This window comes from Scomber japonicus, chromosome 11, assembly GCF_027409825.1.
Source record: "Scomber japonicus isolate fScoJap1 chromosome 11, fScoJap1.pri, whole genome shotgun sequence".
NCBI lineage: Eukaryota > Metazoa > Chordata > Actinopteri > Scombriformes > Scombridae > Scomber > Scomber japonicus.
This window is the reverse complement of record NC_070588.1, coordinates 6,997,799-7,021,557: the sequence shown is the minus strand read 5'-3', so window position 1 is coordinate 7,021,557 and position 23,759 is coordinate 6,997,799. Positions and strand designations below refer to the sequence as shown.

At 37.6% G+C, this 23,759-nt stretch overlaps 2 protein-coding genes across 2 annotated transcripts in view; one reads left to right on the top strand and one right to left on the bottom strand.

The window, feature by feature from the left end:
* The window catches only part of slc4a3 (solute carrier family 4 member 3), a 31,941-nt gene extending 18,881 nt beyond the window's left edge, over positions 1 to 13,060 (top strand). Inside the window, exons 8-21 of the mRNA XM_053328106.1 lie at positions 1,890 to 2,076; positions 2,841 to 2,946; positions 3,496 to 3,680; positions 4,193 to 4,415; positions 5,336 to 5,551; positions 5,644 to 5,792; positions 6,002 to 6,196; positions 6,319 to 6,498; positions 7,655 to 7,744; positions 7,859 to 8,025; positions 8,148 to 8,401; positions 9,223 to 9,392; positions 10,758 to 10,931; positions 12,983 to 13,060. Coding sequence (XP_053184081.1) covers positions 1,890 to 2,076; positions 2,841 to 2,946; positions 3,496 to 3,680; positions 4,193 to 4,415; positions 5,336 to 5,551; positions 5,644 to 5,792; positions 6,002 to 6,196; positions 6,319 to 6,498; positions 7,655 to 7,744; positions 7,859 to 8,025; positions 8,148 to 8,401; positions 9,223 to 9,392; positions 10,758 to 10,931; positions 12,983 to 13,060 — 2,374 coding nt within the window. The remainder of the gene's footprint in view (positions 1 to 1,889; positions 2,077 to 2,840; positions 2,947 to 3,495; positions 3,681 to 4,192; positions 4,416 to 5,335; positions 5,552 to 5,643; positions 5,793 to 6,001; positions 6,197 to 6,318; positions 6,499 to 7,654; positions 7,745 to 7,858; positions 8,026 to 8,147; positions 8,402 to 9,222; positions 9,393 to 10,757; positions 10,932 to 12,982) is intronic.
* Positions 13,061 to 19,559: 6,499 nt separating this feature from the next.
* On the bottom strand, positions 19,560 to 23,308 carry LOC128367530 (receptor activity-modifying protein 2-like). Its single transcript, XM_053328107.1, has 4 exons — positions 23,098 to 23,308; positions 22,136 to 22,181; positions 21,342 to 21,480; positions 19,560 to 20,126 (listed from the first exon to the last, which is right to left on the bottom strand). The coding sequence occupies exons 2-4, from the start codon at positions 22,179 to 22,181 to the stop codon at positions 19,868 to 19,870; spliced, it is 444 nt and encodes a 147-aa protein (XP_053184082.1). The 5' UTR covers positions 23,098 to 23,308; the 3' UTR covers positions 19,560 to 19,867.
* Positions 23,309 to 23,759: the final 451 nt, after the last annotated feature.

Genomic DNA, 23,759 nt, shown 5'->3' with positions numbered 1-23,759 from the left:
TATAGGACGGATTTTGTATGCACACACACAAAGTAAGCCGGCCAGCTGAGCCATTATGCGGTCACTCTGTCTTTCACACCCTCTCCACATAAATTCCCAGCAAGTCACTGGCTGCTTCCACAGGGACAAAAACACTGTCATTAGAGTCATCACGAGTCTGAGATATCAGATTTATGATGTGAAAAGAAACACATTCAGATGCTGCTAGAATTTAGCTCATTGCTTTCTCAGACCACTTAAAAGATCCACAGGAAACATCTTGAGTACAATTCACTTCAGTGTCACACCTCCTTCTTTTGTCTCAGGGTGCTGTTATGTCCAATTTGTGCGCCGTCTTATTGGACCATGTGGGCCTAATGAGTGAGGTGATGTCACCATTGTACTAAACAGTGATGTAATGACGCTGTTTTAAAAAACTTGGCTGGTGTTACACACTAAATATTTCACTTTAAGAGGGAGTGAAATGTGCTTGAAACTCATCTGTGCACTAAAGTACTGATAATAAGGCTATGCAGCTTAGTCTCTGGCTGTTTTGTTGATGTACTTATCACATTAGTACATCACATTTTTAAAAGTTAATGTGTCAACCCAGATTTCCTCGTTACAGCTTTTTAATTAGCTCGACCTGGAAAGTGGTTTAGAATTGGAGTGATTTTGCTGACAAATGTTCTGAATTTATGAGCTGCATTGCAACAGCATGAAAAAAAGCTCTCCAACATGCCAAATGAAAGGTGGCTTAGGTAAGCAATTATCACAGCTATGCGGTGCATTTCTAGAATTTTAAATCATCTGGCAGCCCATTTTATTGAGTGAAAACTGCACTATTATCATTATATGATCGTACTTTCCATCACGCTCAGGCTGGATACGAGATAACAGGTCAGATACAGCATATGTTCTTATTGAGGAAGTTAGAGAAAATTAATTCAGCGTTTACAAGAACATGAACCAACTCCATGACAGCAGAGCAAACTCCATTTGCCATGAGATGTGATTTTAATTACCTTTAATTAAACATACATTGATTTATTGAAGCCTCTTAGTTCTGTTTTGGCTTCCACCAACTCCTGAAGCAATATATGGATCTTTTGCTGCTAAATGCTCCACTGTGTTCACCAATTTGTCTCTAATGCTTTGTGTTGCTGGTTGATGCTGGGCAAGAGCTTTTTGCTGGGAACATTTGGCTGAGAGACTGAACCAAAACAGTAAACAGCTGAGGGGAACTGGGTCAACTGAGTCAATTCCACAAAATATTTCACATTGCAGATACATTTTACCCATTTCCAACATTAGCAAAAATCAAACTACAATGTTGTGATGTTGCCCCTTCTAAACCTGTTGCATGAAGCTACCCATATTAAACTTTCCACCATGCTGCTGGTATGGTTTGTGTTTTGCCTTAAATGGTTGAAGCTAAAGTGTGGTCTTCAAAGCTGTTCTTTTGATTTATTTCATAAATACCGTACAGACAAAGCGAGACTGAATGTTGAAATTGTAGAATTTATTGGAACATAACAGGACCACCCTGCCGGTACTGCCAGTGCTCGATGGTTGGCAGTGGCAGTTGGTCCAACATTTTGGTCCAGACTGAAATGTCTCTGTAACTATTAGAGAGATTGGTTAGAAGTTTGGTACTGGCATTCATAGAGGATGAATCCTAATGAAGTTGATAAACCCTTGACTTTTCATCCAGTGTCACATTCGATCCTTGACGTTTTCTGTGTTTCTTTGTCATCAGTTTAAAATTTCAATTCGTCCAATTCTTTGTTTTATGAACTGTTAACATAATGTAATCACTTTCCCAGCTAATACATCCTTACAAAGCTGCTAGCGTGGCTATGGATACATATCAGACTGATTTTTTGTTTTGTTTATCTTATTTTTCACAGCCATCCAAGTGATCTGAAACCTCGTTTTCATCGCCACCACTCAACCAGCAGTCTGCATGGCAGCTTCAATCACAACCACGTCCAGGACACCAGTCTGCCACTGGTAGCTGAAGAGCCAGATGAACACAATGAAAACAAAGGGCCGCCAGTATATGACCCCAAACAAGATGTGTTTGTCAGCCTGTTTGTAAGTTTATTGTTTTTTTCTTCTCTTTCTAGGTCTCTTTTACACACTACCTTTACTTTTCATGTCGGTTTTGAGAGGTGGAGATCTAAGAGATATGAGATCTGGGTGATGATAGACTGTTATATAGACAGACAGCACAATTCACCAAAGCCAAATGAAGTGATTACACACTTCTGACATAAATCCACCAGGATAATTGAACTCAGCTATCTAAATGGACAAAGATAAAAGAAATATTTAGCTGTCTTGTTCTAGTTTATGGTTTGCATTAAGTTCTAAGAATCACCAGTAAGCATAGATTTAATCATGATTACACTAAATTCCTGATGTGAAGCTTGTGGCTATTGCATTGTTCTTTGAAACGCTCCTCCATGAGGGCAGAAGTCATGTAGGTAGTTCTTGAAGTTGGAGAAACCAAGTCTCGCTGTACCACATGTGTTAAATTATGTTCTTAGTCAACTTACAGGTGCTTTTAGTTAAAACTTCTTGATGCATTAACTGTGAAAACTTAATGTTCCCCATGGCGTAAAATGTTGGCAAATTTAAAACAGCCTATTAAAAAAAATCGGTACAAACGTAAAGAACCAGTCATCTGTGAGATTTAAAATGAATTGCATAGAGCATTATAGTTCATAGTTCATACAGTACATACATTGCCATTCTCACAATAGCTCTGTATTATTGGCCCCATGCAACATTATGGTGTCACATCATGTTATTCGGAACAATAATGTGGATAATCTGTGTACTGTTCTTCCTCCAAGAAATCTCTCCACCCTTTGCCTCCTGAGAGCCATCCAGCTGCAGCCAGATCTATGAAACTGCTCGCCAAGATTCCCAAAGATGCTGAAGCTGTCATTGTTTTAGTTGGTAAGCTATGGGATTTTTGACAAAGTAGATTACTTAGATAAGTTATTTTCTTTTCTTTTAAGTTTTTATAAAGTACTAAGAAGATAGCAATCTGCTTGTTTTAAGTTATCCACTTGGCTTGGCCTCAATCATACAAATCAAATAATTGAAATACTTCAATATGAGATCACAGTCATTTTATACTCACCAACAATGGTACCTACTACTGTGTATTCTGATCAGCTTTTGGCTTTGCTATATTATGTTGTGTTATGGTGTTGTTAATGTAAAGTCAACACTTCTGCAGCTTCTTTGCTGTGTTACCTGTGGACCTTCAAACTTTTACCATAAAGCCTTAGGAAGTCTTGATATTTGCCTTAACAGCCAATTAACAACAAAATAATTCAAACAGCAGTAGATTCATTTCTGTTAAGATATTTGATAATAAACACTTAATAAATGTACTATTGGCCGTTAGATTTTTTTTTTTTTTAATTCACCCCTAATGTGAAGATATGAGAAGTCACAAATAAATCAACATGTTGTGTTTTTTCTGTCTGTTCGTACCAGGTAATGTTGAGTTTCTGGAGCAGCCAGCCATGGCCTTTGTTAGGCTGAATGAGGCAGTACTTCTTGAGTCAGTGCTGGAGATCCCTGTCCCTGTTCGCTTTCTTTTCGTCCTGCTTGGTCCCAGTCAGTCCAATGTGGACTATCATGAGATTGGACGGTCCTTCTCCACTCTCATGTCTGACAAGGTAGATATGAATATTCCACATATTAGCCAGATTCCCAAATTTTTAGTCACAAAACAAATAATAAAAAACAAATAACAAAGTATGTAATTTTCTACAAAAACTTTTTAAAGTAAGTCTACTTTAAAAAAGGATTTTATTCTTGTCAGCCATACTGTATATGGACATCCAAGACTCATCATTTTAGTTTTATTACAAGTTTTCACTGAACCCTGGATTTAAAACAGATTTGTTCTTCCAACGAGGACAGCTTAGAAAATTATTATTGGAAAGTGTCATATATCTCACTTGTGCTCTGCCACTGATATTTTTTACAAAGTAATCATCTAGACTTTGCCTGGTAGCCTGTGAAGTTAAATAATTGTTGGAAGGAATTTTCTAATCACTAATAACACTGGCATTCAGAATATAGCACCTCTCCCTTCTTCTATATACTGTATATATATACTTCTGTTTAGCTTGAATGGCCTTTCATCAACCATCTGGTGCTGACATTCAGTTGCATTTTGCTGTAGAACTTCCACGAGGTGGCCTACTTTGCTGACGACAGACAGGACCTCCTGAATGGTATCAATGAATTCTTGGACTACAGCATCGTCATTCCACCCTCAGATATAGAAGGCAAAGACCTCCTGAAGACAGTGGCTGACTTTCAGAAGCAGATGATGCGCAAGAGGAAGGAAAGAGATCTTAAAAAGCGCCATTCTGTATATGGGATGGAGCACATGGACAACAAAGGTACTCAGTCATGTCCTAAAGAGCTTTTATTTTCTAAGCCAAATCTCCGGTTACTTGGTTGGAAGGCCACATTTCTGAATCAGCAAACCATCTTTAGTCTAGCAGTGCTAGATGGCAATGGCCCATTACTTGCATTTGCCCTGTTAAAAACATTAGTGTTTCACCTTTCAGTAGATTTAAAGTTACCCAATACTGTCAGTGAACAAAACACTGGTGCAAGAAGGGGTGAGTTGGTTATTATTTCTAGATTATGTGTTAGGGATTTTTTTTTTTAATCTTGTTTTTCATAAAAATTATAAAAACATTTTCAGTGAACAGAAAACAACTGATTAGATGCTTGCTTTTAAAAAGCTTTCAATCTGTTTAAAGGTCCATCCAATAATGTTTTACAATATATGGATATTTGCATGAATAACAAAGAGTTTGGTATTATTATTATATTGCAATAATAAATTAAAAAGTCTGATTTTTTTTTAGAAAGGTGTGCATTGCTGGCTGCCACAGTGCCAGTAGGGGGCACCAAAGTCAGCAGTGGTTTAAAGATTAGGAGTGGCAATTATGAACTTCATGAAAAGACTGAACCCAACAATACAATAGTAATGTAAAACAGCTTGATTGCTGGGCTTCTCTGTGTATTTATGTCATTTGCTAGTCAAGATAGTGAATGTGGGATTGACTCAAAATAGAGTCAGTGAAGGAACATGTCACCCAGAGCAACCATGAGGCTCATTGATGTGGTTTTAATATTTTAGGACAACAATGGAACTCTGTTGCACAGTTTAATAAGCTATACACAGAAAATGCTTCTTAGACAATATTATCTCAGATTGTGCCTTAATGCCTATTGTTGACTTTTTCTTGTAGTACTATGGATATAATAAGTTTCTTTGATGTAATGGAGTCTGTAATAAACCTCTTAGATGTGAGTCCAGAAGAGGAGGAGGAAGGAGACCAGGAGGTGGACCCATTAAAGCGTTCTGGGATCCCCTTTGGAGGCCTGATCCACGACATCCGCCGCCGTTACCCACACTATGTCAGCGACTTGAAAGATTCGGTGGACATGCAGTGCATCGCTGCCGTCATCTTCATTTATTTTGCGGCACTGTCGCCCACTATAACCTTCGGTGGCCTGCTTGGTAGGTTCAAATTGTGAACAAAATGGAGACATTTGGATTCTTGTCAATATGATACTTATTCTTTTATTTTTTCCATGTGTTTTTGCATACAGGAGAGAAAACTGAGGGCATGATGGGAGTGACCGAGCTTATTATTTCAACTGCAACTCTTGGAGTTATATTTTCGCTATTTGCTGGTCAGCCTCTTCTTATTATAGGTTTCTCAGGACCCTTACTGGTGTTTGAAGAAGCTTTCTACAAGGTAGTAAAGCAAATAAATCATATACATGTAATTTACATATAGCAGCTGCTACACATGAACCCAGTTTTATATTTGAAGACATAACATAATCCCTAAAATATGTTAATGTAAAACTAAATATTGCTAGAATATATTTACCACCTCTTAAATATAATGAGAAATGAAAGTGTCATATGATTACAATTTTGTCTGTGTGTTTTTTCATACAGTTCTGTCAGGCCCACAATTTTGAGTACCTCACTGGTCGAGTGTGGATTGGTTTCTGGCTCATCTTCATAGTCCTGGTAATTGTGGCAGCAGAGGGTAGCTTCCTTGTTCGCTACATCTCACCCTTCACTCAGGAGATTTTTGCCTTCATGATCTCCCTAATCTTCATCTATGAGACCTTCTCTAAGCTCATCAAGGTAACTATTCACAGATATTGCACAACACACTGGGCTCCACAAGAATGTGGACCTTTCCCTAAATGCAAAAAACCCCTACAGCCAATCCACGAAGAATGAATTGAGACTCTTCTTGTTTCCAGGTGTTTAAGGAACATCCACTGAAGGCAACATACCACGATTCCGCTACCCCAGCTCCTATGTCTCATGATGCCATCAACCAGCCCAACACTGCTCTTCTGTCTCTGGTCCTCATGATGGGCACTTTCTTTGTTGCCTTCTTCCTCAGGAAGTTCCGAAACAGTCGATTTTTAGGTGGCAAGGTAATCTTTCCAAAACATATTCAAAAAGTCAGACTCTCGTGTTGGCATTTAAAGGTTCCCAGAAGAGAGTTCACAGTTTTTCAACAAAAAAATGCACGGGTGTATCGTACCTAATAAATGTCTTGGTAACATTTAATTTGTCATTCAACTCTTGCAAAGCTGATTTTTATATGAAACCTACTTTGTTACATCCATGCTTACATAATCCAGCTTCTTCTTCACTTACTTATCTGGAGCAAGGCTGTGCTCCTGCCACCAATTGTTGAGCTGTAAAATGGGGACCCACACATAAATATTTCTGTTGTTATATGAGCGGTAAAAATCAACACAGGGTGCCTTGAAATTCAATTTCAGTTTCAAAAATCAACAGTTAAAAATGTGCATTGCCAATACTCCTTATACTTTTCTTGTTATGTTTGTGTTGTGTATTTTCCCTCCCTCTGTGGATGCTGTCTAAATTTAGATGATCTCAAGATGTGGCTTAGCAAAGGTCCAAAGTTTGACAGAATTTCCATGTTTCTAACATTCAAAGTAAATGTCAGGTTCTTTCTGGTGTGTATAACCTGCTGCATGGTCCAGGAATAAGAACAGATAAACTGAAATGTTTCCATGATTCAAACTTATCCCACTGCAAATTCCCATTTGGCATTATAAAGTTCACTATGATCTATCTGTTTGCTACCATATAACTTTCTATACCAGTTATCTACATGCTTTCTAAGTCACCTTCTTTTTTCTTTTAATTGTACTAATAGACCTTTCCACACCATTTCTCCAAAATGAAACAAAAACACCCTAGAAGTAGTAGTACCATTTTTTCTGCCAGCAGTAGCACCTATAGACCCTGATGACATGCAGACATAAGACATACAGTGCTCTGCTGAGTATCTTGAAAATGAGTTTTGTTCATGCTGCTTCTCTTAAGGCTGCCAATAACCATTCAGGCACACTAAATAGCCAAAACACTTTGGGGAAAAGTGGGCATGTCAATATTGTAATCACACATTCACATAAACAGAAAGAAATGGAATCGAAATGGAAAATATTGATCCATCCACCTGTGACCTAATTTAAAAGGAGTGGTGTTGGGTAGCATAGATTGATTCATCTCTGGCTGAATGACAACTTAATTGGATTTATGTTTTTTCTCCCACAGGCTAGAAGAATTATTGGTGACTTTGGCATCCCCATCTCAATCTTAGTTTCAGTGTTGTTGGATTACTCCATTACTGACACGTACACACAGGTAACACTAGTCTCAATCGCTTCAGTCACAGCAACAGCTGTGTACAGTTTGCAGCTCCAACATTAGAGTCATTCCTCATTCAACATGCTCATGTCCTGCCTTATCTACTTCTAGAAACTCAACGTGCCGTCAGGCTTTTCAGTAACATCCCCTGACAAGAGAGGTTGGTTCATCAATCCCTTTGGTGACAAACAACCCTTTCCCCCCTGGATGATGGGAGCATCTATTGTACCCGCCCTTCTTGTGTTCATCCTGATTTTCATGGAAACTCAGATCACTTCGTAAGTAGAGTGTGGTCATCTAATGTGGTAATGCTCTGTAAAGTTTCCATTTTACAAATTTACACATACTTCACTGAATTTCCAACTTTTCAACATCTTCCTCTCTTCCCTCAATTTCTCAGATTGATTGTCAGTAAGAAGGAGCGTCGCCTGGTGAAAGGCTCAGGCTTCCACTTGGATCTGTTGCTCATTGTCATTCTGGGAGCCATCTGTCCACTTTTCGGCCTGCCGTGGCTCACCGCGGCGACTGTGCGCTCCGTCACTCATGTCAACGCCCTCACTGTCATGAGCAAAGCCACAGCGCCTGGAGAAAAGCCAGTGATCCAGGAGGTGAAAGAGCAGAGGCTGACCGGGCTTTTTGTGGCTGTGCTTGTTGGTAAGAAAAAAGGGGAATATTGGCTGGGTGTGTTGGAGGCTTTTTGAAGGAATGTTTCTTTTAAAGTCCATGAGAAATGTTGTTCTATCTAGACACATGACATGTTTTCTCATTCAAAACCACATTAAGGTTCATTATTATACTACATTTACATATTGTGCACTGTACAAATGCAAAATGTATGCATTCTACCACATGTCTGCAGTTTGATTTATAGTTAATTATTCTCAAAATTAAATAAATCACATGAACACTCAACAGGCCTCTGAATTAAACTGGAAAAACTGAATCTGACCTACCGATCAATCCCTGAACGATTTTTCTTATTTCGTTTTGGGCCCGTTAGGGTTATATTTTTGTGCAGCGTCATTACAGTGCTGGAATTTCCAGGCAAGTAAGTTTCTTGAAAAGCACAAGAAACCTGAGCTCATAGGTACAGAGTGGCAGACTGTACGTCCAGTATGTCTAGACACTCATGACGCATGAATCGGTTCTCCGGATCAGTGTTCCCAAAGAAGTGTGAAATACAGTTTGATCCAGTGTGGTTATACAGCCATAATGAGTCATGATTGTTGGGTTTTTGTTTGATTGAAATGCTGTTTGATGTAGGATTAAGACTTTTTGGATTAGTCCAAATTGTGTTTCAAACAAAGCAGCTCAACAGTGAATGTGTTTCAAATCAATGGCATGATGTTCCCTGGTTGAACGAATAATTCTCTCCACAGTTGTAAATACTTGTGCATGTGCGCAATGTAACTGGAAGAGTAATTGAATCTAAAAAAATAACTATATCCCACCTTTATGCCATCTCTATCTATCAGGTATGTCCATAGTGATGACAGATGTGCTGCGCCTCATCCCTCTGGCTGTGCTCTTTGGCATCTTCTTGTACATGGGGGTCACCTCTTTAACAGGCATTCAGCTATATGAGCGCATCACACTGATGGTCACGCCTGCTAAGCACCACCCTGACCACATCTATGTCACCAAGGTAACATAACACAATAAGAAGTTATTAATGGTATGATGGAGAAACAAAACAGAGCAGAGAGGAACCAAACTGGATCCATCCTTTGCCGTTGAGTCACCTCACTCAATACAGAAATGACAGAGTATCTGGGATGTTGAGGATTCAAAGACAAGCCTTCACTGACACAAATTATTAGAAACCTGAATAATGAAAGGGATATATAAATAATGAGCAGAGCAGAGATTTCCCCAGAAAAAAATATAGCAAGGTGGTAAGCCATCCAGATTCTGACACCTCTTGTCTCTCCAGATGACAGCATAACTACCACACTCCAATTAAATATATGGCATTTTCTGTATGAAATACAAGTTGTTAGTAAAGATGGTCTCAGTTTCAAGCAAAGTGGCCCACCCCCCAATATAGAGCACTGCTATAAACACTGCATAGTTATTAATAATCAGGTTACATGTCCATGTTCCATATAAACATCATATCACGATTACGATGAAAACCAGGATAGGACTAGAATAAACAACTGGGACACTACATATAAACATACTCAGTAACGTAATATTTACAACCTACTGCTTGAGGTTGAGTTTGGGGTTGCAATGTGGAGTAGACAAGTAGGGACTTACGGCACAACCTCACCCGCTTTCAAGGTGCACAAAGATATTAAAATGTCTGAAAAGGTCAAAACCTCCAGCAACGCTTCTTGTATAAAAGGCCAACTTTATTATCAGACCACCACAGGGTCACAATGTGGAAACATGAATCAGCAAAGATGATGGGAAAAAATGGATTAACAGAAGAAACAGATTGGAAAAAGCGGGTTTCTATGTTGCAAATAGAATGCAATTTCAAGCTGAGAGTCTTGAGGGTGGCCCAGGCCAAAGTAATAAATAAAACCGAGCACTCAAAAATGTGAATATGAAAAAATAACTGGCAACAGCCCCAAACACAACCAAAACTAGACTTGAACAACCAACATGTTTGTGTCTAAAGATGGACAAAAAGAGAAAAAAGCTTTTTTTTTTGTATACTTCAGCACTACATTCACCAAACACATCCAGCACAGCTATTGATCAAGCGGACTGACGCCTAAAATAGTCCCTAAAAGTCCCTACAACTGTTTACATTTGAATTTATCAAATGAAAAATGTGACAGAAAAGGTTAACAGAAAATTCAGTCCCAATTGCATCTTGGACACAAATAATTATCCACTAGATGGAGCCAAAAACATGTAAGATATTCTTTCTGCAGGGGAGTGTGAACAGGATAATGTGTCTTTACCTGTTTTGAGTATCTCTGTCTGTCTGTCTGTACTGTGGTCTAAGCTCTATTGGTTTTTCTACCCATTACCCACCACATGTGTGTTGCTTCAGGTGAAGACTTGGCGTATGAACATGTTCACCATTATCCAGCTGGGGTGCATCGTGGCTCTGTGGGTAGTGAAGTCTACTGAGGCCTCCCTGGCATTCCCCTTCGTCCTCATCATGACAGTGCCGCTGCGCCGTGTCATACTCTCCCGGATTTTTCAGGAGCGTGAGCTCCAGGCGGTAGGTTTGCTAGCTGAGGCCATCCCGGCATGTTTGAATCTGTGCCATAATCATCTGATTCCACATAGCCTCGGGATACTTATTTTACAGCAAATTTAACATTGGATGGATGTTGGCATGTTTTTGTTTCTGCCTAATGCTAACATCTCTTAAAGAAATGCTACAAATTAACTTCACCCCTGAAATTCCTGGTGATTTTCTCTCTGTGATTGTGGAGAGCTTTCTCATTCAAATATTTTCAAATGATACAGAAATATTTCTTTTTTGCTTTGTGCTCTAGCCAGAAAACCATTCACAGCCCAATCCAACCTCATGTTTTTTTCTTGGTTAGATACCCTAAACCCATAAAAGTGGTATAGAAATATTTATTTTTGCTCTATGCTGAAGTCATAAAAAGATTCACAGCCCATCCCAACCTCCTGTTTTCTTGGTTAGATATACTAAACCCGTGCATGTCATCACTGTCAGATTAAAACCCTCCATTTGCTAAATGTCAGCTTCTTCAGGAGCTTGGATAAACAGCTTTGTTCTTTGTTCCTAAGGTCTCATGAACCCCAGGCATTGTAGCATTGCCTCAAACTAATTTAAGCAGTTAGCCCTCTACAATGCCAGATTCCTCTCCCCACTACCTTCACCGCTACATTAACCATACAAATCATATATGTACTTTTAAAATTGCTATTCTTTTCTTAAACCAAACATGATTTTTCATAGGAATCAAAAATATTTTATAGTAAAGGGTGCTTTCATACCTGTAGTTTGCTTAATTTGGTCCAGACTAAGAATAACATTATTCATTGTTGCCTTTTAGTTCTGGTTTGCTTTGTATTCACAATTACTTTTTACAAATGACACTTTTGACAATGTCATCCTGCATTATCAGTGCTACATGAACCCAGACACTGACATAAAGTCATTCGGCATGTTATTATTTTATACTTTTATATTAATTTATTTATCTTGCTTCTCTGGTCACAAAGATCTGACAAAGAAATAAGTAATTGTGATTATTATAAGTCAAGACTACAAATGAATTTCCTATATCACAAATAGTGATAAACATGTCAAATTAGATAGACAAAGAGAGAGAGAGTTTTTTTGTGCAGTAGCATTACAGTTTAACAGTTACAGTACAATCACCCCTTTTTATTGGTGACACACACTCAACACACCTTTGATTAAAGTATTTTTACTCTTTGATGTTATAATCCCTGTACTTTGTAATGAAGGGCATACATGTTGCTGTTGTAACCTGTTGTGTTGCATAACAATATGCAATATGCAAATCAAGAGATCACTCACTTTCAGCAACTGGATTCAGTTGTTGTTAAGCTTATGAATTAATCTATCTATCAATCTAGGGGTGCAACAGATCACAAAACTCACAGTTCAGATCGTATCATGGTATTGAGTCACAGATCTGATCTCTTTTTTTTTTAAGGGAAAAAACTATAACGTAGGTTTCCATTATTCTGTATTAAGGAACTATTGCCCATGGTTTAAAATAAAACTGACATTCACAATGTCCAATGTTTCATTAAAATCTATTTTATATATTAAATATTTAAAAGTCAATTATTACATGAATATGAAATTTAAGGCAAGATACCTTCTTCCTTTAAATATGGTAGTGAGTGAAAAAAAGCCTATGTCCACATTGTCAAAATTTGAACCACCAAACAAACATTTACAGGGGAAAAGTGCACCACTAATGGTTAGCAGCTAGATAGCTAAACAGCACATAAACATACCTGCAAATATCAGTTCGGACCTGTTAATTTCTGGTTTGGTTGTGGCTCTTCAAGATCTGTAGCTACAGTAGTCTGTCTACTTTGTCTCTAATGAGACATAAACCACCCATGCCACATATGTGCTGAACTGTGTGGGTTGATTACGGATGAACGACTTTCAATTACAGCACTATTATAATCACATATCACACATTTGTTTGAACCGTACCAACCAGGTTAGGTGTGAAAGCAAACTATCCAGTTTTGACCTTTAAGCAAACCATGAAAGAGAATGACTGAGGATGATGTGTCTATTCACAGCTGGATTGCGACGAAGATTCTCCCAACTTTGATGAAGATGGACGAGACGAGTACAACGAGATTCACATGCTTGTATAAATTCACATCGGATCCACAGCCAATAGGACTTTCTCCATCCTCTAGCTCTGACCATTCAGAGCAAACCTCTTTGGAAACCTCAGTGTCTCTGAGTAGTAGTGACAAAGCAAGAGGAGCTACAGTAATGCTGTTTGTAAAATATACAAAAGCTATAGCTGGATAATCACTTCTTACCTTTGTTTATTCCAGTTTTCTAAAAGAGCACACCTAATGTTAGATCTTTGTGATGGTGGTGTTGTGTTAACCTCCCTGAAGAAGTTATTCTGTCAGACGCCAGCAAATAATATGTGACATGGACAATGCAAAATCTAGCAAAACTCACATGAACACTTTATTCAACTTTTTATCCTCTTTATCCCTTTAACTGTTCTACAGGTTTGGGGCATAAGTGCAATGATGATGGTGACCTCTGAGACTACAGCAGACTTGTTGATTCATGCTGATTTTGGGGGATGAATGTAGGAAATAGGGTCAATTTGCTTTCATTTCTGTTAATTCATCAAAATTCATTATAATGTTTTTCACCCTCTCTTTACCTCTCTTTGTGTCCTGTTTATGTGAACCACATTTTATACTGTATGGCCATGTGAATTGACCCTAAATCCAAGTGGTGGTGCAGGATAGCCAACCAAAATTGATTTAACTGCCTATGTAGTTCGGCTGCCTTTTTCCCTTTATACTACTGCCATTACCTTTAGATTACAATGATGTGCAAACAAGGAGTTAAGTAGTCTTTTTCCTTTATATGCATACTTTTAGTAATGAGCACCTTGACTGGGAAGTTTTGTCACTGCCAACTGAGCTCCCTGGCACAAATCCTCCACTCTAAATGTAATCTCTCCTTGAAGCCAAAATGTAGAGACTGCGTGAGCCCCTTCAAGGGGTGTTACCATGTTTTGTTAGGTGTATATACCCAACATACCAGTCCACTGACCCCATTATTGTGACTTTGGATGTGTAAGGAAATAACTAACAAGGTCTTTTTCAACTTTGTTTTGTCTACTTATTACGTGACCTTCGGACTCATTGCCATGGTTTGTTATCAGTGTTGTTTAGACTCTAAATAGCATAAACAGCTGGTTTAACATTAAAAATATATATATACTCTATGTATATTAGGTACTTCACACACACTAACTACGGTACACAATGGCTAATTCTCCATCCATTCAATTATTTCATCCTCTCTGCAAGATTTCTATAACGTGTTGCACTTTTCACAGATGCCGTGAAAAATATAATAACACACTTGACTGGAAAAGCATAGAAACTAAGCAAACACACAAGTACTGAAACTAAGCAAACACACAAGCACTGAAAAACGCTGGGGAGCAGTTGAGTGTTGGCAGAATGTATGAATGATGCATTGTACAGTAAGACTGCAGAGCTAGGAATTATAATGTACCATCTGTGTTCAGAGTTGTTTTGAAATACCAAGATATTTAGTTTATTCACCTCCTATATTGAGAGCCCACTATAGAATTTTAATTACCATTTAGTAATGACACGTTCAGGAACCTTACTTCTGCAACACAGAAACACCAGTTTTTAGAGCTACTGTACACTGAAATTACACAGCTCAATTATTCCAAGATAATAGAAACAAACCGAACTGAATGAAGCTCTTATTTATAGTAAGTATAAAGAAATCAAACTCTGATAAACACAGTATTTCATGAGTGTTGTCTGGATGTCAGATTTCAGCCTGATGTAGTGAAGGAATGAGAAAAAGCAGAAAGTGTAACATTCACCTGACATGTCTGGGATGTTCTGTGACGTGTTTTTTCAAGATAATGTTTTGAAAACTGGTGAGCAAAGATCAGATATCAGCAGATGTGCTTGAACTTGTTCACATGCATGTAATAGTCCACTGTTCTTCTAATGGTATCTCTGCAGTACACAAAGGCCCACTGAACACTCTGATCACATTCGAGGACAATAAGATGATAAGATAATTTCCAAACTCCACACTCTGAAAGGTGCTAGATATATGAAGGATTAACTAATTCAAAGTAGATGAAGGTTTCTGCACACTGTCACTGTTGCCAAATCCAATATTTAGTCAATAAATATGACATGTTCAGAGGAAATAGTGTCTAAAATCCTACCTTCTATTCTTTCCTGCTATGATAATACATTCATGGTGTAATCAGTACAGAGACACTGTGTGGCTCAAGAGGTTTCTGTAAATACTTGTCAAATATAACTTTAGAGTAAAAAATGAATGTGTTCGTGTATTCACCATTTAATTTTATAGCTGCAGTCAGTCATGCAATCTACTGAAAAAACTCCAAAGTGCATAAAAGTTAACCATAAGAATGAGTGTCTAATTTACATAACTGTGTCCTACATTACAAGCCATGCAAGAATTCTGTCTCAGGGGAAACTGACCTTCGATCTGTAAATATTGCTTCCCAGCCTTTAGTTTGTTGAGACTTTTGTGTACATAAAGCGTTCAAGGCAATCCAACACTTGCAATGTAAAAGTATATGGCTTGCAGTCCAGTCCCCGTTTTGTGTTGTACAATGGAGTGAATGAGGTCAAGTGAAGAGAACAGTGTGTTTAGAGAGGTGACATGGTAAAATCAATCATTTTTTTGCTTTGTTATTGTCTTTCGGCTTCAACTTTAAAGCTACACTTTGATGTGAAGCATTCACCTGCTGTAGTCTATATTCAATTCTACAGTTTCCCCAAGTTAATGAGTCACTGAATGTGCTTTGCATTAGCACTCTGTAGCAGTTTAATTTGAAATGGGCTTCACTGTTAATGGACCTTTTGGACCAGGTGTTTGTTGTCAGGTTTTAATCTTAGATTGAAATGGCAAACTGTGTGCTGATAAGTGTTCTTGCTTATTAGGAACACCGTGTTCATGACATTATTGAATGTAAATGTTTGGCTGCCTGTGTTTTCAGGGTCATGATTTTTCTTGGCAGAGGTAGCAGAGCTGATCATAATTTATGGAAGTTCATTACCTGCAAAGCTACTGAGCAACCACTAACACATTTAAAGGAGTATTGCACTTTTTTTTTTTTTTAAACTCCACAACAAGCTAAATTTGTATTCTCACATTTGACACATTGATGTATTTTTGACATGTTTGATGCTGGCCTGGTACAGATGATTTATCAGCACTTTTTTTGCTGAAAAATATTTCTGCTATGGGTGAGAGAGTGAACAAAAAAAGGTATGGACAATTAAACCAAAACAAGGCAAGGTAGTTTTATTTACATAGTGCATTTCATACACAATGGCAACTCAATGTGCTTTACATAAAACAGAAAAACATGTAATTTGAGAAACATTAAAACATACAATTAACCCCCCATCCCCCCTCCCCTCACCCTAATAATAAAAACAAAGTACAGAAAAATAGAAAGAGAGAAATAAAATGCTAGAATAGAGCATTAAATATAAGATTGCAGCATAAAATAATGATTTGCTTTGAAAGCATTAAAAGGACATAGAATGCAAATGAAAGATTAAAATGTAAAGTGCTTTAAAAGAGTTCAATCATAAGCACAGTCAACTAAACAGTCAACTAAAAGATGCTAAAATTGTCCATATATAAATGAAGGAAACTGCAGTGATGGGTGATCATTTTTTCATTATTAATGTTACTAGTGACCTTTTTTAATGTGACACATAGTCATTTGGCCCATTTTTCCATATACAAATATTTACTTTGTGTGTCAAATGTCAGCAAGCATGAAACCTTTCTCTGCTCACTCTCTTCAAAGTCACATGCTCTGTGTTTTGGCAGTTTATATTCCTTCAATTGAAAGAAGAGCAGAATTGGAATTGACCTGGAACATAATCCAGTTAAAAGACTTAAATTATGATCCTAATTGCTGGATGGGAGCACATTTTGTCAAAGCCTGTCACAGAAAAAAATGTTGGCAAGCGGTTGTACGTTCTTAAGATCTCAGATTTTGTTAAATTGGCTCAAGAAAAGTAAGAGCAGATTTTAAAACTATTTCTAAGCATATAAATATACATCCATGCAAGCTCTCTTTTTTTTATTATGAGCTTGATTAAAGTTTGAATTTGTTTTGTGATTGATGAATAGTTTTGTCATGAATTAACTTCCATACATAACCGGCTAAAGTGAATAGTTAATCATACACACTGTACGAAACAAACAGTAGATTAAAAAAGTCATGCCTGCACACAAACTGTTTGCCTGGTCCAAAATATTTCGACATGATATAGCTCAAGCTGTGAACAAAATACCTAACTTTAAGGACTGAAGTCAGTTTTTTTTTTTTTCTTTTGGGACAAATATCTCTTAGCCAAAGCAGCTGTCACTAGGCATCTGCCATTTGAATCTATTGGAGCTATGTATTTTTGTGCTGGTTGACCAGTAGTGGTAAAAGAGGCACACGGGTGTATGTGCTGTGTTGTCTGAGAATACAAGACTGTTAGACTGTTCAACATGTCCACGTGCTCTTGTTTTGACAAGAACTGGTGTGTGTGTGTGTGTGTGTGTGTGTGTGTGTGTGTGTGTGTGTGTGTGTGTAGCTGCGTAGGCTATAGCCAAGACAGAGCCGGTGAACGCATACTTAGCACAACATCCTTTCAGTATTTACACAAGGGAAAAAAATGAATTATGGGTATTATTTAAGATAATAAAAGGTGTGGTGCTGCCACTCTGTCCTGTCTGGACGATAGATGTTGAAACACGCAAGATGAAAAGAAAAATAGTTTTGTTTTTTTTTGACCCTCAAAAAGTTCTGCCATGTCAATGATCTTAGTTCACCACACTTCGTCGCCTTATACCACCATGGTTGCAAGGCAGACCACCCACCCAAATCTAAGACGTGGCTCTGTTGTTTTTGAACCTCTTTTAATTCAACATTATTGGTTTTAGTAAAGACGTCTGGCGGTCTTGGAGTCTAGCATATGGAATAGTGTATTATGTTCAACAATTCCATTTTATGATTTGTAGTACATATATATGTACTACAAATCATAAAACTTACCTATTATAACAGAGGTTGCTCATGCGTATATTCTTACAAAAGCAACAGGATCCTAGTTGATAATATCTTTTGGATATTGTAGGAATGCCATTCATTTTTCTTTAATTGCACTGCATACCAAAGGATTAGCTCCTCAGTAGGACTAGTTTCCTTATTTTGGTCTTCATCGTCACACCTTGTCAATGATCTCCTACGATGTAAATAAAATACTATCTCTTTTTTTTTCTTGACAGAATTATAATGCCGCCTGGATTGTGTTTGTTATCAGGGGCACGATCTCTTAACAAAATTGTTTTATTTCAGTGGTGTGACAGTGATGATCATCACAGAAACACCTTATTTCTACATACATAGTACTCATTTAAAGCCACTGCTTCCATAAAGCTTCAGTATTTATTGCAAAGCACTGTTAAAGCTGCATCTAGAGAGGTTTCTTTAGATTGCTAGATGCTTGACTCTCTTCACCACCCTCTCATTTACTTTGACTCTCTGCCTTGGTGGACAGGTGGAGAAAGCCACAATCAGTACATCTCAGTACTGCAGATTGCCGTGTTGATTCTCAGTGTACTGAGTACTAGCATCAGTTTCACTTTATATGGAGTCACTGGATTCAGTGTTGAAATTGAAAATGTTGTCTGAGGAAACTTTACATTGTTTTAATGACACACAGCTGGTCTTCACAGGGTCTGCACAACTATCCTTTTATGTATACTAAACTGATGATAAATGATGAAATGCAGTACTTTTCAGACTGACACATAGGTTGTGTGGATACTTGAATAGCAGGTTTGTCTTGCTATTGCTGTAAAGAGGTTTTCAAACAACTGTAAAGCATTATTTTTTGTCTGAAATAAATATTTATTATGTGTTTCAAATACAAACAGAATCGCCATTTTTGTCAGATTACAAACATTGAAAATACAATACATATAATTAAAGTATGAAAAGTCAGTGTGAGACAGTTAGGTTTATCATTGTGAAGGTTTTGTTTTCCTCTATTTTCTATAGGTGCCAGATGGATGAGATCTACCATATCATAAAACAAAGAGTTCCATAAAGTTCAGACATTCACAGCAAAGTATATAGACAATCAATCTCTTCAATAAATTCAAAATGACTACAGCTGCTGTTTCTGTACGGCAAAGTATACAAGCATATTTCAATTTTAATAGTCAAAAGATAATATTAACAAGACTTAAGCTTTTTGTGAAGTTCAGAAACAGTGACAAATATGATCTTATATAATATAATATAATATAACCCACAGTGAAAATGCCATTGAGAATTGTTCCCCTTACTTTATTTGACCCAATCAAGCAAATATGTGTTTGTAGGTACATGATATGTTTAATGCATGCTGATGTATAAAACAACAGCAACCTTGGTCTTATCCTCATAATTGTTCTAAATATGGATCATGTCAACCTTAATGATGATTCTGGAAACAGACTACAGCATAACAACATATATATCAGAGCAAGACATAGACTTTAGGCATTATAATCACTGTTGCTCTTTATATGGTGGGCTAGGTTTGGCCCAACTGGGTGCTAATTTCCTCTTTCCTTATTGTCTTTGCACTCTGGTTCAAATAAGTATAGTTGCCCAATCAAAGTGAACATTTTAATAGTTGTCCCCCCAGCCCTCCACTGGGTAATCAAATTAAATGGTACTTATTTTTTTCTTCAGTTTTTCTTCTTTTATCTACGTAACCGCAGTGATTGTGTGTTTTACGCTCTGAGCACCAAAACACAGGTGGCCTACTTGTGCATAAAACAGAAAAATATCATTAAAAAATACTGCAATTTTCCTTTGTCATCTCAGCACATCAGAGCCCCACAGTGCAGGGCATCTCTTTGTTCCAGGTGACCAGTTTAAGGCACAGTAGGGGCAAGAAGAATGTGGCAATGATACCAGGTGCTGTAAGCATAATTAGAGTGGTGATTGGGGGGTCTTGGACCTGTCCACAGAGCGAAAAGTATTCCTTATGGACCTCCAGGAAGATTTCATCTAGCAGAAATTTGCGACCCCCGCACCAAGTTGCTTTTGCCGAGTCATCCATACAATGCTTCAGATGATTGTAGATGCTACGGGGGAGGAAAGCAAGGCAGAGGACAAAGTTAAATAAGTCTAGCAATTATGTTTGACATAAATAAAGTATGAGACACATTCCTTACTCAAGCAGAGCAAAAAATTTGACATTAATCTGCACTTGTAGCTAATTTCATTCATACAGACAATGAATGGAAAACAATTTCTAGAAGGAAAAAGAATAAAGCCATATAAAATGTACTGTATTATATGTGTTATTTTGAAGTGAATTGGCAAAAAAACAAACAAACAACAACCAAAAAGGCCGTCATGGTCCTTTAAAGACGCACATGGTAACTGTACAGTTGGCAACTCAGGAAGAAGCAACTGACACATTTAAAGTCTGCACTTCTAAGATAATGCAAAGTGACATCTGCGAAAAACATCTGACTTTGGCGACTCTGAGTGTTTTATAAATAGAGAAATCACCGCTGATGTTTGGGAGGCAGCTTAAATTTCACTGTTTTGATTCGGGGAAGCGACCATAGCCTCACTAAACCAGCATAAATCTCACCAGCAGTTGTCACTACAAGATTTTTAGTGTGGAAAACATCCACAGAGAGTCAATTGAGCCTGACAGCTGGAAGCCTGATCAACAAGATGGGCTCCTTGTGATGATGGATACTCCACCCTAACACACCATTTGAGCTCTGTGGGAGCTCAGCCCCAAACCATGTTAACAGTAAAATATGGATTATTACAGCCATAATTAAAGAGGGAGTCTACAGTAGGTACCATGAGCTAAAGTCTCCACAAACAACTGCTGTCTGGAATATGAACCCACGAGCAACAGTCTGGAGCTTTTTTCATTAAAAGATGACTAATTAGATGAAACCTTGAGCAAATGTAGCCAGGAAACGGGGAAGGATCTGACTTTCCCATGACTAAAGGTCATATATCTTTTCTGAAAAGGCTATTAAAAGTGCCTTCTTGTTTTTTTCACTCACTGGGCTCTGCAGTCTTGTGCTCATGGGGCAGCTTCTGGCAACACATGCATGCCAAGGCTCAGATAGCAACTAATAACACAAGACTCATGAGTGCCATTGAGAATAATGCATTTAAATTGATAAGTGTCTGCTAATCACATACACAATTCAATATTCAGGTGATGTATCTTCATGTTGAGAACTTGTCCACTCAAATAATTCATATCTTAATAGTAACAGAACCCTATATTCTCTTAAATATGACAAAAATAAACTAAAACTCACCGTTTAACTGTCGGCCAGGGGCATATGTCGTGATAGTTACTTGTCTCCATGCTGTTGTTGAAGACTGACAGGCAAACGTCAACTTTGCTATCAAACGTGTCGATGTCACATGGTGGAACAATAAATTGTGCCGATAACCCTGGAAAATAAATACTTAGTGTAAGTGAGAATCCAAATTTTAATTTTAGGTAGTAAATACTTTACCAATGAACAAATGAATCCTTGAAAAATATCACAAAGCTCAAATTCACCTCCGTTAGACACTATATCATTGCTCAGTGTTTCTGTGGATTTTATAACAAAGAGTAAGTATAATGTGCTACGCAGCTTTGTAATTTAGAAGAGAATGGAGAAAGTTCTTTAAAGCCAAACTGCAGAGGCGGGCGGTGTGGTCTAAGAGAGTGAAGATCCCTTACTGACTGAATGAGAGCACATTCACACTAAGTGGAAACATCTGAAAATGTAAGAAAATGATGTCTCCACATTAGCAATCTCAATGGAAGAAAGTACAGGATTGCCTATTATTGTTTCTCTTTTACTGTGATTTGGAAATTGCCAGAAATCCTGACCTGAAATCTTCAGAATCTGTGTGACTATTACATTTACTTCAGTTAGATTATTTGTTTAACGTGCATAACGGGTTTACCTACCATTAACTACCTCTCCAAGTTAGTATGGTAACTACACTCCTATCCCATAAATGAACTATGTTGCTGTGAGCTTTGGGAACCGTTAAATCGGTGTGTTACCACTGAACATCTGCTAGAGAGCTGAATGTGAAGGTTCTGGCTTACCTGTCCAGAAGAAGATAAATGCCAACAAGTATGAAGTGGACACCATCTATTGACATAAACAATCATGGTCTTAATTAATGAATGGTCTTTGTTTTATACTGTTATAAATACTGTATAACTTACCATTAATGTGAAGCATGACTGCATCTTCAATAATTAACATCTTTAAATGATTAACACATGCAAATATCTTTCAGCATTCACTTCCCTAATGAAGATGAATTAAATGTGAGTGTTTTAACATAGAAATCTCCAAAGTAAATGATCTGCTTCTTCTGAGGAAGTAAACCTATTTCACAATATTTGTTGTGTTTCAGTTTGTGATATCTGACACAGTTACACTTTGCCCAGCTGGTTAAACCAATTTTCTTCACTTCCTCCCACACACTTGACTGATAATGCAACACAGTACTTTAATTAAACACATTAAACCAAATCACAACAGCAAGGCATGATCTCTTTAACAAGAATTTCGTGATATACAAGTTTATAAAAGCTCTGTTATTCCCCAAAGTATCACTTTTTAAACAATTTGAACTCAGGTACAATTATCACACAGTTTGAAAAAGAAGAAACTATAAGCTCTGTATGACACAGACATGATGGCCATCTGCTTCCTGCACATTCCCACAAATTATTGAATTTATCTCATGGGAGGCATACGCTGAAAACAGATGTTACCAGGGAATGTACTGTAACAAGAAGAGGCTTTAAAAAAAAAAAAAAAATTGCACACATATAATCTCTTACTGTATGAAAGAAATATTCCACAAATGCAGTGACGTTAACAAGTTTGTTCACATGGAAGGTCAAATATTGAACATCTGATTTAAATGAATGAAATAGATATATTTAAATAGCTTAATGAAACAAAAGAGGCAGTTATTGATTTGATAAATATAACAGTTATGCTATGCAGTTGCGAATATATTCAAAAAAACATCATTAAGCACATACTGTACCTTAATTTGTTTGTTGTTGCTTCAAAAAAATATTTAGTCCTCACTGTAGATCCCTTGTAAAAGCCCTGGAGTAAAACCTGTGCTGATGCTTCAAATTGTTTACCAGTCAACTAACAGATGCACCACTGGTCACAAATAGCCTCTGTGGTGATCTGGTCCAGTTTCTTATCGATGTAACTCTGAGCTAATTGGATTGCGCAACAGCAATGGACAGCCTGCTTCCTTTCCCAGACTGAGCCTGGCTTTTCCCATGCTACCCAAATATGTTTCACACACACAACCCCTCAGAGACACTTGAACCCAGAGGCCTCAATGTCAGCAAGAGCCAGCTTGATTATATCTCACACATATATTTAAATCATTTTTTTTATACTTTGTGGTGAATCTTATTCCTGAGGGATTAGTGGGTGGACTGATTTCTGATATCCCAGCATTCACTGTGAAAAAAGCAGGAAAATACTATTAAGAGTTGGTCAGGCTGTTATCACACCCAAAAAGAAAAACAAACATTCACACATAGAAGCAATTCATAGTTTGACCTAAACTCACCTGAGCTTTTTGTCCGTGGACTGTGAGGAAAAAGCAGAGCTCCTGGAGGAAACAAACCCAAACTTAAATGTTTCAGTCCGCGTTTAGCACTTTCTTCTCGAGTGTTTATCTGT

What these genes read in the sequence shown, in the direction of transcription:
- LOC128367530 (XM_053328107.1), bottom strand. Translation starts at nt 22,181, where the DNA reads ATGGTGTCCACTTCATACTTGTTGGCATTTATCTTCTTCTGGACAG. An exon ending in ATTTATCTTCTTCTGGACAG is followed by an intron (nt 21,481 to 22,135) that starts GTAAGCCAGAAC and finishes TTTATTTTCCAG; the next exon opens with GGTTATCGGCACAATTTATT. An exon ending in CCCTGGCCGACAGTTAAACG is followed by an intron (nt 20,127 to 21,341) that starts GTGAGTTTTAGT and finishes CCTCCCCCGTAG; the next exon opens with CATCTACAATCATCTGAAGC.